The sequence below is a fragment of the Oxyura jamaicensis genome, chromosome 12 (assembly GCF_011077185.1).
Source record: "Oxyura jamaicensis isolate SHBP4307 breed ruddy duck chromosome 12, BPBGC_Ojam_1.0, whole genome shotgun sequence".
NCBI classification, from domain to species: domain Eukaryota; kingdom Metazoa; phylum Chordata; class Aves; order Anseriformes; family Anatidae; genus Oxyura; species Oxyura jamaicensis.
In genome coordinates this window covers 9,363,924-9,382,891 of record NC_048904.1, presented here as the reverse complement: position 1 = coordinate 9,382,891, position 18,968 = coordinate 9,363,924, and the positions used below count along the sequence as shown (strand labels likewise).

The window sequence follows — 18,968 nt, the reverse complement described above, 5'->3', positions numbered from 1 at the left end:
TTCTAAATGTGTTGACATTTACAGCTTCCAAATGATTTTGACATTGAAAGTTGCCTAACTAAATATCCTGTGAGATACGAAGAAAGTATGAACACTGTGTTGGTGCAAGAAATGGAAAGATTTAACAAGTAAGACAGTTTAATTTTATTAAATGTAACCCAAACAACTCCATTAACAGAGGATGTTTTTCTGCCACTCATATACCGTAAACACTGGAAATTCAGAGTGTAGGATACATTTTGGGGAAAATGGTCTGGCGGCAAAATGAACTGAAAAAGTGCATGGTAGAAGAAGGGAGTCGAAGAGTCTTAAGGAGGCATTTTAAAAGAATGTAAATATTTTTATGGTTTTTATTTTTTTTTAACTACTTTTTCAATGTATTTCATTATATTTTACTTTCTTCCTTCACATTTCTGGCCTGCAGGGCAAAGGGGTAAGAAACTGTAATCTTCACACAGATTATTTCCTTGGTAGCTGGAAGTATGTCTGCTTATTTCTATATCATCTCATATGCTTTTGCTTTTAAATTCTTTCTTTTTTCCCCTTTCCTGATGCCTTTCTTGCTATAATTCTCTCTCTCTCTCTCTTTTTTTTTTTTTTCCTCGGATTACGTATCTATTCATTTTTATTTTTCTCTTTGGGTCCTTAATCTCTCTCTTGTTTTGTTTTCCTAGTTTTCTTTCTTATCCCTCCCTGCTCCTCCATTCTTTCTTCCTTATTTTTCTCTGTTCTCCTTTTCCTTTATTTCTCTCTTCACCTCTTCTACTTCAGTTTCTCCCAAAATTTTAATAATACTCTGTGGCCTTAATTCTCCAAGTTTTCCTTTGTTTCAGACCTTACCCACCCCTTATTTTATAATCTAAAACTTTTTCCTTCATCTAGTATACAATGTATATACATTTGGAGTTCCAAATTTATCTTCTTACCATACAGTATAAATTATATTAAAGATTAAAAAAATAATGTATTAAACTCTTTGTAGTCTTAAATAACTCTGTAACTTTAAATGTGTGTCTTTAAAGAAGCAGTTACAGTTATATACTAGTTATACAAGTTCCATAGATCATTCCATAGTCCTTTTTTTTTTTTCAGTGAAGATGTAGTATCTTACAAATCATAAAGAACTTAACATTAATTGTCTTATTTTTTAATTCTAGTTTAATCCGAACTATTCGTATTACGCTAATTAACCTGAAGAAAGCCATTAAAGGATTGGTTGTTATGGATGCAGAATTGGAGGCTCTGTGTGGCAGTCTACTTATTGGAAAAGTTCCTGAGAAGTGGGCTAAGCATTCATATCCTAGTCTAAAACCATTAGGGAGCTATATTCTAGATTTTCTGGAAAGACTGAAATTTTTACAGGTAATGTACAAGAGGCAGTACTACTAATTATGTAATCTTCTTTTTTCATATAACTTGCCCGTTATGTTAAAGGAATACTGGGAAAGCAGTGATAGATTTTGCTAGATTCTTTAAATCCAATTATGTAGAAAGTGATCAAAGAACACAGGATTTGTCTCTTTCTGATTATTGAATGTATCATTTTCCTCTTTCCAGGACTGGTATGAATTAGGGAAGCCCACAGTTTTTTGGCTATCAGGATTCTATTTTACTCAAGCATTTTTAACTGGAGCTATGCAAAACTATGCTAGGAAGCACAGAATCCCTATTGACCTTCTGGGATATGAATTTCAGGTACAGATAAATTATAAGTGTGTATTTTATTAATCTGGGTCCTGATGTTACAGTGAGATGCACTAAGTAAATCCTGACTGAAATGTTCATTTTGCAATTGTCATGCTGCAACTGAAGACATACATTTAATTATGTGATAAGGTAGGCACATTTCTGTAAAAGAAATTTTGAAAGTAGTTCTTTCAAAAAGAAATTTTTCTTTGAGAAGTAGTTCTTTTCAAAAATAAATTTTGAAAGTAGTTCTCTCATTGGACCTGGGCCTCCACTCAGAGAAAAAACAGCCTACACAGTGTGTATTTGTCTGTGTGATTAAAGCCTTAGCTTATAACCTACACTAAGGGCAACTAACAAACCACAGAAAACTTTTGTCCTTATGATTTTGTATAAAAGTAGTACCCAAAATAAGGTACTACATTATTCTGATTTTGGATCAATTTTCGGAAAATTGGCAGTAGGTATAATACCTGAAAAAGCAAACACTTATGAAAGTTTATTAACACAGATCACTTATTTCTTGTAGGTTATTCCTCAGGACACTGCTGATACTGCACCAGTAGATGGTGTTTATATACACGGATTATTTTTAGATGGAGCTCGCTGGGACAGGACAAAGTCAGTAACAAATTATTTTAGTACAGTTTTAGAAAGCATTCTTAAGTGCTAAAACAAGATTTAAGTATTTTAAGTGTTACTTTTCATACTATTAAAATAACACACTTGAAAATATATTCATTCTTCTCATGGTCTCAGGATAAGAAAATAAAACAGTGACTCTTTTAAATATTATTTTGCTGTTGGGATGTGCTAATCTGCATTAAAATATAAATCCTTCAAAAAATCTTCTGCCAGCATGAGCTGCAGAAGGATTTCAAGCAGATACTCCATTTAAAAAAAAAAAAAAAAAATAACCAATAATTGGTAGCTAGCCTGAGTCATCTTAAGACTCTAAGACTGGTGTGACTGTAGCACTTCCTTTGGTTTTCTTACAAATTCCTCAAATAAACATTATATTGCTAGATAGAAGCATTTTATATATAAAAATACTTTTTCATGTATGGCAAATGGAAAACAAATGTCAAAAAAGAGCACTGAGATGTTATTTTTTCTCTCACCCTTGGCTTGGTTTAATACCAAGCCACAAATAATGCCTTTGTTGCTTTCTCTCACCAGGGGAATGTTAGCTGAGCAGTATCCCAAATTGCTCTTTGATATAATGCCAATCATCTGGATAAAGCCAAGTGAGTATAATTACCTTGAAGTATGTGCTATTTGACAAGATATTTGAACAATGAATTCCTTTGTTACAGAAGACCAATGCTCGTACCCTCACCAAAGCACCCAAACATGCACCTGATCTTTGACTTTTACATAAAAGATTGAATGAGTCAAGTTGGCAACCACAGTCTCACTCATCTGAGCAATAGGCCTGTCCCCCTCTCCACAGGTGTTTGTAATTATTAATTTGACAAATTGATTATTTAGATTAACCTGATCTGTTTCTCAACCAAAAGATAATTTTGGTAGGAAAAACACATGGTGTTTGAATTCCTGGTTTACTCAGGTTGAGGAGAACTTTGAATTGACTTACAAAGACTTACTCTTTTACCTTGCATGATTTAGCAAGGTTTGCTCAGATCATTTTTATCTGCTCCTAGTTTTCTGTGATGCCAGTAAAATATTTTCTATGACTCTTTTCTTTGATTAGGAACAGTATATAGCTGATTTTCATTTATTTGCTTAGGTAAGACTTTATATTGCAGTTGCTGCAACTTAGATGTAATTATCTAATATGCAGTCACACAAAGTTTCCACTTTTTCTGTCTGTGCCTTCTGGCATTGGGTGAATCTGTTCTCAGGCTTGCACGATTTTAAACACTGTGCAAGTTGCACGTGAACAGTCTAGTTATACGAGGATTGTTGAATCTCCAGTGATTTGAACTGCAGTTAGGCTCTGTGGCTGCTGGACCATAATTCTTAGGGAAATTCGAAAAGCTTGTGTCTAAATGTTAATCCTAACATGAAAGCAGAATGCAAAATGCTTTCATTATGCAACTGTTCAGATTTGAATGTGTTTTTGAATTATTATAAAGTTTGTAGAATTGCAGAAAAGCATCAATTCCTGAAAACAAATTGCAATTAAACTAGTTTTCTGGCTTTTTTAAAGGGGAAAAAAAAAAAAAAAAAAAAAAAGATACTGTGGTGCTCACAAAGCAATATTGCTATTTTTACTTAGCTTTAAGGATGTTACTGTAAGTACTTAATATTTAGATTAGTACTTAATGTGAAGGTTATATTCCTATCAATAAATCTGCTGTACGTAATATCTTGGTTTCCTTTATTTTTTTTTTAAAGCTGCAAAATCGGATGTAAAGAAATCTAATGCGTACGTTTGCCCTCTCTACAAGACAAGTGAGCGTAAAGGAGTCTTATCTACTACGGGACACTCCACTAACTTTGTCATTGCTCTGACGCTTAACACGGATAAACCAGTCCAACACTGGATCAAGCGAGGTGTTGCATTGCTCTGCCAGCTGGATGACTAACTTTGAACAGTTCAGATACAAATGTCAAAAGATACCTTTCTTTTTGTTTGCTTACAGAGGTGGAGCATGCTGTATAACAGAAACTTAGAGACTTTTTTTTTTAATCTTAAAAGAGGGCATGTGTTTTCTGATCCTCAGTATTTTGCCTTAAATAAGTATGTGTTATTATTAGTACAATCTGTAAAAGGTACGTCTAGGCTTTTAACCTTTGGAAACATTATTAAAGTGTAAACATAAATTTTATGCATTACTAAAATATTGCTAAATACATCTTAACTGAAAGCAAAGCGTCTGCACTTTCTGTGAGAAACATTACAATTAATGAACTTGAAGCATTAAGAGTGCTGAATTATGTGAGTGGAAACCCAATAGATAGTAAGTTTGGGGATTTCAGTCTTGTGTTATACATAGCCTATGTTCTGTTCTGCAACAATGAAGACTGCAGTATGAGAAATTTTTAAACTATCTGTACTAGGCACTACCAAGTCTCTTCCTTGCTCAGCAAATTAATCTGTTCAGGATTTAATTTGGATTTTTTTTTTTCCTTTTCCAAACAGTTTCCATTAAGCAGAAATGATCAAAACTTCCCTTATGACTGCCTGCCGTAAAATGTTATTTCTGCTTCTTTGTTGCTCCAGAGAGGCAGTCCAGTTTCAATTCCTTCAATGATTCTATACTTCAGTTTTCTAAAAAAAAAAATATAATAATAATAATTAGTCAAGCATTCTGCCTTAGCTCTCCTCTACTAAAGATCTATTTTCACCTTGCATGCAGACACAGCTATCAACATTTCTTTGTAAGGACCCCTCCTCAAAATACAGTGAGTGAATTAAGCAAAGACAAGTTTCATTCCAGCCTACCATCACCGTTATAATTAGACAACTTTGTTTTTCATTTCATTGCTTGCTGTGTGTTACACATAGAAGAGGTTTGGGACGTTTCTTTCTGAAAAACTCTACAGACTGTATTATTTTTGTTTGCATTTCTATTAATATTTATATGTAAATTGTGATTAGGCAATCAGAGGTGCATAGTAATTTTAATAGCGTCATCTCTTTATTTTATTTGATAGTTTATACTTACTTTTATTGGTTGTATTGTTTTCTTTATGTGTCGCCTTACCAATTTTTAAACAAGCTCCTGCCAGTATCTGTCATTAACTCTTGTGAAGTACTAATACGTTTTTTCTCTTCGTAAGGTAATACTTACCACTTGCAGTTCTCAGCTTCTCATTCCAAAAACTTAAACAAGAGTATTTTGTAAATAAACAGAACTTCAAATTCCTTCTTTTGCTGTACCATTTGTCAGATCACGTTATGAAATGTAACTAACCTGTATGAAAGAAACATGGAGAAAGTCCCAGAGTATCTTATGATAGGTTATTTATAGTGAGCTATTAACAGACACAAACTGTACTGAGATCATTTTCTATCCTGCAAATATTGCTTTCAACTTAATAATCACTTCTTCAAAGTGTGAAGTCTTCCACAAGGTGAGGAAAAACTGCTTTTTCTCAATTCCTAGGAAAATTAGTACTTTTTAAAAAAAGTGTTTATGTACACATTGTACTACTATAGGTATAATTGAATGCTAATAGATACTTGTATGTATGTTTTCTTACTAAATTTCTCTTTCTTGATACATATGCAATTACAGAGCAAGGCCTTGCAATCACACGTTAGGTGGATCGCATAACAAATGAAATGATGCAGGTTTGCTATGAATTACTGCTGCTCAATGTTAAGACATTTCCAGAATTATTCCAAGTGCTGTATTGACATTTCCTCATTTTGCTGTGCTTATTCATTTTCTCATTTATTTATGTGAGATGTGTTCATCTGATTTGTGTCAATGTGGAGCAATGCTAGGGCCACATGATAGAATGTGACTGTCTTATACATCCTTGTATAACCACAAGATTGGAGAAAGGGAGATGGTTAATGTTTGTATATAGTTATTGTGTTTGGTGATCAATGTATGTATATGGTTTTTACATTTGGTGGTTAATGTCTGCATACAGTTCTTGTGTTCTGCAATGGTCACCGGACAGGAACGGCCTGGACCAGTGTTGTTGCTAGGCAGAAGGCTGGGGGGGTGGGAGCATGCATGTGGTCTGGGGTCCAGAAGATTCCAAAAGATTCCAAAAGCTGAAGAAGGCATGCTTGAAGGAGGACATGCCCCCCTAATGAATATGCATAAGTAGAGAGGATATAAGCCCGGAATGGGTTCCTGTGGGGTGTGCGTCTTGGTGGAGCAGAGGTTTCTGGCGCACCCAGTGCTGTTTGCTTGCCTTTATTCCGCTAATAAATTGCTAACTTTAATTGGAATTCTATTTGAGACTCAATCATTTATCACATTTATTTGTCTTCAGTTTTATTTGTTCATTTTATTTTATTCTGCCGTGTGTTTTTAGTGTTTTGTTTTGTTTTCAGCTCAACTCCCTTGAAAGACAGAGGCCCAAGTTTTGATGAGGTAAAATGGATGAAAGGTTTGAGTCTAACAGAACATCTTTGATTTTAATCTCTAGTAACATAGCCAAATACACAAAGGAATAGTGCTACAGATTATGCGTATAAAAAGTGTACATCTACACACATAATATTTAATGATCTATTTGCGTGTAAAGATTTTCCAATTTTTTTTTAATTCGAACATTTAGACTTAAATTGTATAAATGGGATTTCTGTGCTACATTGTTTGCTTTATAATCTTAAAAGATTCCTAAAAATGTTCTTAATTGAATCCTTTCAATTTGGTAAATGTTTTCTTTTTCTTTTAACTGTGGTGATGTTCTTAAGCTTTTTATTATTATTATTAATTTTATTGTGATTACACCAGTGTTTTTTTAATTTCTGTGTATATTTTAATTTATATTGTTGCAATATTTTTATATATAGTGGTCACAACTGCTAGGCAAGCACAGGTATGCATTAACGAAGAATGCACAGTTGTAGGTTTCTCTCTTCCAAATGGCTGCAGATGATGTACATAAGGTGGTAAGTTTGGTCTTTTTTCAGCCACAGAGTATGATGTTGTTTCAGTTGAAAGACTGAAGTACATGATAGCAAAAATTTGCAATATTTTTTTCTGACTACGAGATACGTCTCTAATGATATCTTTGTTGAAACACGTTGAGCAAAAGGTATTACTAACAAATCTCCTGTCTTTCAGCTACTTTTCACTTCCAGGCCCTTTGTGAACAAAACCAAAAAAACATCCCAAATTTTATTGCAGATCTGCTTTCCTACTAAGGAAGCATCAGAGAATGATTGTGGTATTTGAGTGTCTGAAAGATTTAAGGGGGAAGGACTATTTAAACTATCTGAAAATTATATTTCATTTATTTTTATTCTTTCTAGTAGTAATGCCAATGAAGTACTTATTCTGTACGTTCAGTGTGTGGAATAGAGATAAAAGCTGGCACATACTATTGGACTAGAAGACCTTTATTCTGCTCTAGAGTAGAACAGCTCTCTATGCAGTAGTGTTCCAGACTGAATACCTGGGAGAAGATGGTAGCTTGACAAGAAGTATGATTCATTTATTTTAGGCTATGCTTTGTTTCTCTTGATAGTTAAAAAACAATTGCTGTTTCTATTACTCCAGACATAACCTGAAGACTTAACATCTGTGTCCAATTAAAAGGCAGTGTTTTACTACAAAAAGGTGATCCAAGTTGTGCTGACTGGCCATGTATAATGCTATATATATATCTGATGATAATTCTGATGATGAAATCCCTACCCAGCAAGCTATTCAGGAAAGCTTACAAGATATGCATAAAAATGAAACAAGTGCCAATGCAATAGAGGATGAAAGGTAATGTGTTATTACTTCTGTTTTGGGTGTTTTACTGGCATTATTATGTCTGGCCTTGTGTCATGGATAGTAGAAACCACTTGTATCTTGTTTGTTCTGAGTTCTCCCTGGAAAAGTATACGTGTTTCCTCAAAAATATGGAATGTATGAAGCTGTCAGGTGACATTTTATCTAATATCTAGATGAATACAAGGCTTCACTGAGGAAGATTAGGATGTGATATAAAAAATAGGTTGGTGTGGTCTTTGGGTGAAAACCCAATATTTCTAGTGGCACAGGCAGACCAATAAAAATGCATTTTGATGTATTAAAGTCTGACAAAACCTACATAACTCAAAGAAATGTAACATGGTCTTCAGAATGTAAGCTAAGGTATAATTATATCATGAACTTCTCATTAATTATAGCACTTTATTTTTATTGTGTTTATGCAGTTTCCAGTTTGTTGCCAGTAAGGAACGTGGAATGATAATTGCAGCAATTCGGACAGTTAAGTACAAATACACTGCACTAAGCCTATATCCTAGGAATCACTTTGGTACTGCATTGTTGAGCAATGCCTACATTTTATGTGTTTGATCAGCTGATTTAAGTGCAGTTTTTCATGTAAACAACCCCTTGATTAAAAATTGCTTTCTCAAAATGTTTTTTTTATTCTTGATACACTGGGATAAATAGCACTCAATATATTAGTTGCCTTAATTTTGTTTTATGATGAGTAATCAAATATGTGTCTGTCTCAAAATACCATAGGCCAAGAAGAGGTCCTGAAGAAGCTGGTGAGGCACAGTTTGGCTTTTGAGGAGGCCGATCAGCAAGGCTGGCTTCCCGTGCATGAAGCTGCATCACAGCTAAATATGAACATCCTTGAAATAACATTCAAAGGTATGGAGTCGTCCTGGTTTTCCACTAAAAAGTATTACAAAGAAGGATTCAGCTTCAGATGTGTTCTGCTTTTCTGTATTTCAGCCTCCCGTGCCATTACGTGGGAACAGACCACACTAAAAGGGGAAACACCTCTCTTGGTGGCAGTAAGAAATTGCTTTGTAGACAATGTCCGCTTTCTCCTGTTCAATGGCTGCAATCCCAATGTTAAGAATGAAGAGGGAGATTCTCCTTTAGTTGTAGGTGAATATCTTGTTTTGGGGTGGAGAGATGAGGGAATGAAGTGAGATTATAGTTACATGTTTTAGGTTGCAATTTGACTTCTTTGACTTGTGCCAGTATCTAAAATATTTTGCTGTAAGGAGCAAAAAATGTTAATCTCAGTATTTAATGTGTTTGTTTGTTTTTCTTAGAAGATCTAAGGCTTTAAATGAGCTTACAGAGCTTACATTCCAAGATAGGAACTGTCACTACAAGGTTCTTAGCATTATTTATTAATTATTGTCCTTATTGGTCTATTGAAGTGTGGGAAGCACAGAGCTAGGAGAAACTAGAAGTCTTTCCCCAGTGTCTGATCTAGTGCAAGGAGCTCCAGGTGAACTATTTTCTATCACGAATTTGAGGTTCAGGTTGAACATGCATCTTTTTCCTTAAAGAATCAAATAACTTTCTTCATAAAGTAGTAGAGTGCCTTCCTCTGCTCTCCTTGGCATCACTTATGTAGTTGTGCCAGATAACCAAGTCCGCTGGCTTCTTCATGCTATCACTGTTCTTCATGTCTGCAGGCATAAAACATTCATATTCTCTACTTCCTGGTATCACTTTCATTGCATCAATTCCTCTTTCTCAAACAAACAATCCACCAAAGTAATTGGTTTTGCTTTTCAAAAGCAGTAGCAAAGCAGGCTGATTTACGTGCACTACATCAACCATAAAGCAGTTCAGGCACTACTGGAATTAATCCACATATAAGTGATGAGGTGAGCCAGGCCTAAATTCTTGATTCACTTCTGTTTGAATTTTTTAAATCTAAGGAGAAAGTCGTGTAGCTCATACTACTCTCCATGTGGATGCCATTTTAATTTAATCATGCACAAGAACTATAAGCCTTGATTTGTAAAGAACCAGTCCTAGTATTTTGCCAAGATGATTTTCAGAACACTTCTATGTACATTGTCTTCTCTGATTTAGACTATTATGCTATTGTTATTGCTGAGTTCTAGCCAATAAAAGGAAGGTCTGTTCTCATTATCTGAGTTCTGGAGGAGCTCTGTAAGTTTATGGAACAAACCTGTAAGTTTTTCCTTGTTAGAAGGGTGGCTTTTTTCAAAACAATAGTCAAAGAAAGAGGAAAAATCCTATGAACCATCTGTAGGACTCAGTTCATTCATTTGAAATGACTAAAGCTTCTGTTCAGGGCTACCCATTTAGACAAGATGCAGAATATTCCTAGATACTTTTAAGTGCACTATATTAAAGTGCATCATCCCCCAAAAAGGGAATGTGTGAGATCTACCTAAAGCAGCCACGCAGGTTACAGATAATGGAACATCACGGGTTACGGTGTGCTGTGAATGCTGTTTCAGGTAGCTGTGGCACACTATTCAGTCCTGCACAGCCAGGAAGATCAAAGAGAGGAGAGGAAGGTGTTGCCTATTAATTCCATTTGCTGGAGCCAATGCAAATCACTCTTAAAAGATCCTTACTGTCTTGACAGCTGTGGCTTATTAGGATGAGAAGGTATATGGCACAGTCATTGTAAACTTTTTCGTATTATGGTAACTGCCTATGAAATTTAACTACAGCAGGCTGGCTTCTGACTGCAGTAAGCCCACGTATATGATCTCAATCTAGTGGCAGGGAACCTTGCATTCTGTTAGAAGAGCAAACGCAACAGATGAGATGAGTAGAGAGAGGAAAAGAGATTACCATAAAATTATTCTTTTGTATATATATTTTTTTATCCTGAAAACGAAGAACAAACGTGGTGAGAAGTTAAACCTTTCAGTGTAGCTTGGCATGTCTTGCAGTATAAATAGTGACATTGCTTCTTGTATAAATAGCAGTGTGGGAACAGTTTGAGCATTCCTGGGCTGCCACCTAACAGAAGCCAAGCTACACGGAACAGTGTGGGCTAACAGTCTGGCTAATGTTTTTTTTGTTATTATTATTTAATTATTTATTTATTTTTATTACAGCAATTAAATACAATTCATATGAGATTGCCACCTTGTTGATAAATTCTGGTGCAAAAGTGAATTTGCAGTGTGTCCACAAGAGGACTGCTTTGCATGAAGCAGCCAGACTAGGCAGAAAGGATCTGGTGAAGCTTCTGCTTCGTTCTGGAGCAGATCCTGACCCTCGCAGCGGATATGGGCTCACACCTCTTGCACTGGCTGCACAAGCTGGACACACAGAAATCATGGAACTCTTATTGCAAAAAGGTGAGACTTGATTATATAAGATGTTATGGGAAATGAAGGCTCAGGGCAGAGGAATCTTGCCAATGTCATAAATATCTGAGGGGAGGTTGTAAAGAAGACAGACCCAGCTTCTCTGTGGTGCCCATTAAGGGCAGGAGGCAATGGACACAAATTGAAACCTAGGAAATGCTTGGAAATCCTTAAAGCCAAGCATGGACCTGGACAGTCTGCTGTAGCTGACACTGCTTGAGCACAGGGTTGGACTGGACAGTCTCCAGAGGTCTTTTCCAACCTCAGCTGATCAGTGGACCTGTTTTAAAATGCAGTAGATTCATTTAGTAACATATAGGTTCATTGTTGGTCCAGAGAATAGAAATTGTAAGCTACATGTTATATGAAATGTTTAAAGTCCAAATGGAACAAAGTGAATCCTCTTTCACTTACAGAAGTGAAAGGAAATGAAAGGACTGTTACGTTATTGATTATACAGCCTGTGATGATAACAGAAACAAACATATAATATCTATTTTGAGAGATTACTTTTTCTACAGCCAACTATAGTCACCAGTGAGTGCTTTGCAAAACTGATACATTGCAGGAGAGTTCTGTTTGCGTTTTTGGGTGATTACTAAATTATGTCTTACATTGTTTGAAACTGTTAAATCCCAAATCACATGGATTGAGGTATGCCAGAAGAATTCATAGTATCTAATTTTCATGTTATAAGACATCTATATATCTTTCCTCTAAAATAGTTATCCTAGTTACACACATTTTATTGGTCTTTGCAAAGCTTTGTGATTGGATTATAACCAGTTATTGCAAGACATGCCTTTAGAGTTAACAGCAAAAGTAACTTTCATTACTAAAGCAAATAAAATACTGTCTGTGCCCCAAGGATTGTTGTGGTTTAGTTAAGGTCTAATAAGACTACACTCTTTGTAATATTCAAGCCATACATTAATGTTTTGGTGAGTAGTTGTAATTTTTATTTAATATGCAATATTGTTTTCTCAGGTAGACAGCTAACCTGAGGGAAGGCCTGACAGACTTTTGTGGTGGGAAGTTATATGTGATGCTCAGCAGCACTGGACTCTTACATTTCCTGTTATATCTGTTAGGCCTTCGTAAAGGAGAGCTGAAATTCATTGTGTGTAAGCAAAAAAAAAAAAAAAACAACAAACAAACAACAATTATTTTTATGAATAAGAACTAAACCTCTTGCTTGCCTAATGCTCTCCTATCAAGTCTTATTGTGTTATGGAGTTCAAAGTAATTTGGACCTTCCTGTTTCCAGATTATGTAATCACTTTTAAAATCAAGGATCCAATATAAAAGCTTATGACATAATGGTTTTTTATGTGTTGAAGAATAGAATTCACAATGTCTTGTCACTGGAGGAGAAGGGTTGAAATACTAATTATTGCTGAAAATTTACAATGAATACTGTGAAAATCCTTGATCCTTCTTTTCAGGTGCTGATGTTCTTTCACAGGCAATGGACTGTTCTTCTGTATTATTTGAAGCAGCAGGAGGAGGAAATCCTGATTCCCTGAGCCTTTTGCTAGAATATGGGGCTGATGCCAATGTACCAAAGCACTCAGGTCATTTGCCAATCCACAGAGCTGCATATAGAGGACACTTTCTGTAAGTTAATATACTTAAAAAACAACTAAAAATGACATCAAAAATACCAGTTTTGCTAATTCTGCCATATTAAAAGCAGGTGGTGAATCTGTAGTTTTGCAGAAAAAAAAAAACCAGCCAAGTAAATAGGAGTTTTCTGTCTGAACGTAAGAGACCAATCAGTATAAAAGCGTCACCAGTTTAGGATGAACATACTCTCTTTGGATAAATCTCATCTCCATCCTACCATAGGAACAGAAACATACTAAATACTTTAATAGGTTTAGGAGACATGGATTATCCCTATTTTAAAGACATGAAAGTCAGTTGAAGATAGTGATGTTAAAATCGCAACCACTAAGTAAGAAACAACTCTTTGATACTGGGAATGTTCCATGGTGCTTAAGAATCTAAGGATTTTTAATTCCTTTATTAATACATATATTTAAACTATTTTTAAATATAATGTATTAATTTAAACATTATGTTGTACTATGTAGGTATTAATATTAGAATATATTGTATTAATTCCCTGATTCCTATAGGTTAAACAACAAAACGTTGCTCTCAGCATTCACGGAAAGCTTTTATTTGAGAAGGAACAACTATTCCTCTAGCAAGGACTGGGGCTGTCCATGAATAATAGCATACATTTTTATGAGAAGCTGGTGTAAATTCATAGTATCCATTGCTGGCTAACTATCTAATTCTTAGCAATTAAAGTGAATGCAGAGGTATAGCATGCCATGGTACTGATTTCTTAATTAAGACATTGAATACTGTCAGGATAAATTTTGAAGCCCAGCAACACAGAAATTCAAAGATCGAGGTAGGTGAACCAGTGTGCTTCAGATTCCAAGATTCTCTCTCTTTTTTCATCTTCTTCAGTGCCTTAAAGAATTTAGTTCCGGTTACTAATTTTGATGCCATTAAAGAAAGTGGAATAAGTCCGATTCACTCAGCAGCAGCAGGAGCTCATCCTCAGTGCCTTGAGTTTCTTCTCAAATCTGGGTTTGATGCCAATTTTATGTTGGATCAAAGAATTCGCAAAGGCTACGATGACCGCCGAAAATCAGCCTTATACTTTGCTGTTTCAAATGGGGATATCTGTTCAACACAGCTGCTGCTAAATGCTGGAGCCTTGCCAAACCAAGATCCCATCAACTGTCTGCAAATAGCCTTGAGAATGGGCAACTATGAGTTGATGAATCTACTGCTCCGACATGGGGCTAATGTCAATTACTTCTGCAGAGTGAATACAACACATTTCCCATCAGCTCTACAGTATGCTCTGAAAGATGAAGTCATGTTGAGAATGCTGATGAACTATGGCTATGATGTGCACCGCTGCTTTGATTGCCCTCGAGGAAACACTTCCCATTCGCAGTACGTGACTGATGGATGGACTTCGACTGTTATCAAAGATACAATGGTAAGCGTATAAGGTGGCTTTGTATTTTGGTGTTTTACTGCCAGTATCCTTCATACAACTATGTGAAAATATACTTCCAAATGTGATCTGTCTAAAAAGGAAATGTTGGAACAGTGACACATAAAGGTTTTAAAATAAGGTAGTTTGCTGTCATGAATGAGGCCTCATGGCAACATCTATCATAAACAATGCTACAGAACTGTGAAAATACAGCTAATGATACGCTGTTGATAAGTACAGAATTTGCTCTCCATGCTGTGAAAGCAGGGACTTACAAGACAACCCAGCAAGCCAGCCTGCATCTCGTCACTAATAGTGGAAGCCTGTTGTAGCAACTCCCTTAATCTGGCATGATAAACAGGGAGCAAAAATTAACAAACCTGGATTGATCTAAACAGGTTCCTAGAGACACCCATCAGAGTTAGTGTATTTTTTTTATAAAGTCCATTTGAATGTAATAAATCTTTATTTAACCTGAAGATCATAAAATCATAGAATACCCTGAGTTGAAAGGGACCCACAAGGGTCCTCAAGTCCAGCTCCTGGGTCCCTAAAGCACCACCAAAAAATCAGGCCATGTGTCTGAGAGTATTGTCACTTCTTGAACTCTGGCAGGCTTGGAGCCATGCCCTGGGGAGCTTGTTTCAGTGCCCAACCACCCCTTTCCTGATACCCAGCCTGAATCCATCCGCTGTTGTGCCTCAACCTCTTTCCTCAGGTCCTATCACTGGTCACCAGAGAGAAGAGATCAGCGCCTGCCCCTCTGCTCCCAAGATAAAGGGGTGCAGCATGCACCAGGCTGGCAGGTTCCCTCTCCAGCATATTGGGACATAGGTCTCCTCCAGCACCAGCACTGTCCATAAGTTTAAATTCCCAACTGAGGGTTTGGCATTTCTCTTAGGGAATGGTAGCACTTCCGTTTAATTACTTAGTTACCAAATATGTAGCTGTTTAAGTTCAGTTTTGGATATAGTACAGAGTAAGTCTCTCAGATTTTCAGATTGTACTAGTGAGGCTTAACACAAGCTGTGACAACCTCTAAAGCTTCCCTAACAGACTGAACACTTACTCTTCCTAGCATTCTGCTTAAGTTAAATAATTGTTCTTGTCCTGCAGAGGGGGAAGTCATTCACAGGAGTATTGAATGTTTTCTTACTAAACGTTTTTGTTCCCTCAGTTCTGTGAAGTGATAACCTTGTCATGGCTGAAGCATCTTTCTGGGAAAGTGGTGAGAGTAATGTTAGATTATGTCGATCACGTTAACATCTGCTGGAAGCTAGAAGCAGTTCTCAAAGAACAGGAACTCTGGGCAGACATCAATTCAATTTTAAGTAAGTATCTGATATTTAGATGTGAAATGATACACAAGTTGTTCTGGGATTGCAACCTTTGTTGTTGGCATTATTTTTATTTATTCTTGACCCTTGTTAGGCCAGAAGTTACGTTTTGACAATGAGGTGTCTCTGCAACATAACTCAGTCTGTGTAGCATTTAAATTAAGTCTCTTTCAGAAGTCTGACAGACTGCACAGTCCATGTGGAGGACTTGGGAACTTCAGTTACAAGGTAGACAACACAATCCTCTTCAAGGGTAGAAAAGCTCTTCCCCCATCTCAAGGTGATGGAATAACTAATAAATTAGTGTCTTTAACTGAGTGATTGGAATTCCAGTCTAGATCAACTCTATGTCCTTTTCATTTGTACACAGATTAAAAAGCTATAAATCAAAATTCTACTTTTAGTAGCTTCTTCAGCTTGGCAGAGAACATTGACCAACTATTTGGGGTTAAAGGATGTTTGCTCGACTTGGACTACTTAAACTCCTTTACCACACATTTAGCTAACTTGACAGAAACACAGTCTGTTGCTTTAGCTGACAGTGCTTGTAAATATAACTCAGAGGCATGGGCTGAGGTAAAAATGCTAGATCCTGACAGGTGCAGTCATCCAGGGACAGTCACGTTCATTTTATCCATCAATTCACAGAAAGAACATGTAGTAAAAACTGGAGCAACGTTTTTGAGAGGTGTAGGCAAATAATTGCACAGAAACAAATAACTTATCAATCTCACCTTCTTATTTCTAGCAAATCCTCGCTCTCTAAAGCACCTTTGTCGTCTGAAGATACGAGAATGCATGGGTCGGTTGCGTCTCCGTTGTCCTGTCTTCATGACCTTCCTTCCACTGCCAAACTGCCTGAAAGACTACATACTATACAAGGAATATGATCTTTATGGACAGAAAAACTACCTAGGAACCTCCAACCTCAACTGCACTTAATTATTAGCTCTGTAATTTGGAGGGAATGGTGAAGTGGGTAAGACTACCTTATGCATCTCTTTTTTATTTGGGGATTTTTATCTCATATGTAAATTAAGGAATATGAAGTTTCAGCATCCCCCCTTACCCCTGAAGAAAATGGGGACAACCTCAAACTGTAAGTATTGGTGATCCCATTCTATATGAATACGGTGGAATATAAAATATCTGAAAGTTATGGCCATACTGCTTTAAATACTTACTGTGAAAATTTAAAGAACTGTTAAAATCAGAGGTAGGGCTGTAAACCTTGCATTATTGCTAGGTAAAAGGCTGTCATAACATGTAATGCTACCTCCAACTGCAAGGTTAAACTCAAGTTTTGGTTGAAGGCCATGAAGTTAATTAAAACCAGGAAGGGACATAATTGTTTTTAAATCTTGTACCTTCCCTTCTATTGCCCCAAAGTAGAGGTTTTATTTATGAAGACCTACAGCAAAGTTCTAGAAAGCAGCATAAGTAGATGTCTTTTTTTTCACCCAGTTACATGATCCCACTTCCTAAGCATTAAGCTGGGATTAACAGCTACAGATGCCTGCTTATTACAGCAGCTAGTGTGAAACACCAATGTTTCAACAAGGCAACAGTACTTCTGAAACAGGTTACTTCTGCATCTCAGTCTCAGGTATTGACATGTCTCATCCACTATGTATTGGATTGCTCTCTCTACAACTAGCTTCCTTTTACAGTGCTGTCCCAAGACATGCTTGCATTTTTTTGGAGTTGCTCTTGAAACAGTTGCAACTTAAGCTTAGAAAGCATTTACCTGAGAGCAATCACCACTGTTGTCTTAAAGTCTTACATGATACACGCAGACCTGTAGCATGCTTATTCTTTCTAAAAATAGTACTGATGCCAGTCTGTGTATTTAAAAAAAAATCAACACAGGTGGTATTAATAGTATTTATCAGGTAAGCATAGATTTTCTTGTTATACATGCATCTGTGTTCACTTAAAGTTACATAATTCAAAAGTCTGCTTTTCTCCAGAAAAATCTACAGATTTTATAAAATACAAATTTAACCATAATATAGTTATGGCCCTTGCTTTTTACATGGTGTCTGTCATGTAATTAAGAAAACTAATGAAGCCAGTGAAAATATGTAAGTACCCATGTTAATAGTTGTGCTGGTATAGCTTCTGTACACATGAATTCTGATCATTACCATAATGACAGCTCTGTACAAAGTGCTACACATCGTCAGGTAACCAGAGCAACATGTGCGCTAAAACAGCCAGCTAGGAGAGTAAGGATTTTCTATGAATGTTCAGTCTTTAATTGTTGCAGACGTTATCAGCATTCCCAAGTACAGCAACTTCCTCCGAGTATATCTGGCTAATAAGATTAAACTTAAGGGAATTGAGATATGGTTTGACAACAGAGGGATTCAACTGCACATTAAAACTTCATTCAGTGGGAGGGAATGCATCCTGTCACCAGTAATGGAGCATCCTCAAAATCAGTATTATGAAATAAGCAGGCAGCTTTCGCATCAGTACAAATTCCTCCCTGGAAGTTACTATACTTAAGCTTTTATTTAACCTACAAAATGCTGACTGAAGCTCTGGCATAATATATGATTTATTGTTCATGCTTCCAAGATTAAGACACAACAATCAAAGCTAAATTAAGTATACTAGTGGAGGCTTTAATACAGCTATTCAGGGAAAAAATGTGTTAGTCTCAAACATTGCAAAAATTACACTTCACTAGAAAAGGACCAATCCAGAACATTATCGTAAGAATTTGACCACTCCACTGTATCATAAAAATAACCTGAAAGATTTTACAAAATCCTTGGCTTACAATATAGACTTCATTAGGGATACAAGTGCATTCACAATGACACAACAACTTATTCTTGTCATAAGAACTTAGATACCACTGTGGCAGGGAAAACAACAACAACAACAACAACAAACACTTAGTACCTGGGTGGGAAAAAAAGAAGCCTTGGAGACTGCCTGACTTGCAAGAAATTTTTAAAAATAGAGCAAAGGAAAGAATATAAAATATCAGCTCTTGCTGTTAGACTAGATGTTAACTAAACTCAGTAAGCAGAGGCAGATTTTTGTTCTCTTTGTGAATTCTGAAATAATAAGAGACTATATAACAAGACATCCTCCAGTGGCTTTCCCTACATTCTGTGCAACTGTAATTCATCAGAATTCACCTTAAACATATGCACAGTCAGTTTTGTTTCTTTATATCAGTGTACATCAATTA

General features: G+C 36.1%; 2 protein-coding genes across 11 annotated transcripts in view; both read left to right on the top strand.

Moving 5' to 3' along the window:
* The window catches only part of DNAH12 (dynein axonemal heavy chain 12), a 64,069-nt gene extending 59,107 nt beyond the window's left edge, over positions 1-4,962 (top strand). For all 5 annotated transcript variants that reach the window (XM_035337474.1, XM_035337471.1, XM_035337473.1 and 2 more), the window contains 6 exons: positions 25-128; positions 1,158-1,362; positions 1,558-1,695; positions 2,216-2,307; positions 2,866-2,933; positions 4,048-4,962. In XM_035337474.1, the coding sequence (XP_035193365.1) occupies positions 25-128; positions 1,158-1,362; positions 1,558-1,695; positions 2,216-2,307; positions 2,866-2,933; positions 4,048-4,238 (798 nt within the window). In that variant the 3' untranslated portion in view covers positions 4,239-4,962. The remainder of the gene's footprint in view (positions 1-24; positions 129-1,157; positions 1,363-1,557; positions 1,696-2,215; positions 2,308-2,865; positions 2,934-4,047) is intronic.
* A 102-nt stretch (positions 4,963-5,064) lies between these two features.
* On the top strand, positions 5,065-18,680 carry LOC118173167 (dynein heavy chain 12, axonemal-like). 6 transcript variants are annotated; one of them, XM_035337478.1, is made up of 11 exons: positions 5,065-5,730; positions 6,671-6,710; positions 7,845-8,057; positions 8,492-8,547; positions 8,811-8,942; positions 9,027-9,185; positions 11,141-11,386; positions 12,841-13,012; positions 13,880-14,423; positions 15,601-15,754; positions 16,509-18,680. In XM_035337478.1, the coding sequence occupies exons 3-11, from the start codon at positions 7,930-7,932 to the stop codon at positions 16,700-16,702; spliced, it is 1,785 nt and encodes a 594-aa protein (XP_035193369.1). In that variant the 5' UTR covers positions 5,065-5,730; positions 6,671-6,710; positions 7,845-7,929; the 3' UTR covers positions 16,703-18,680. The 6 variants fall into 6 exon arrangements, with proteins under 6 accessions (XP_035193369.1, XP_035193370.1, XP_035193371.1 ...); XM_035337479.1 differs by having other exon boundaries at positions 6,671-6,726; XM_035337480.1 differs by lacking the exon at positions 6,671-6,710.
* The last annotated feature ends 288 nt before the right edge of the window (positions 18,681-18,968 follow it).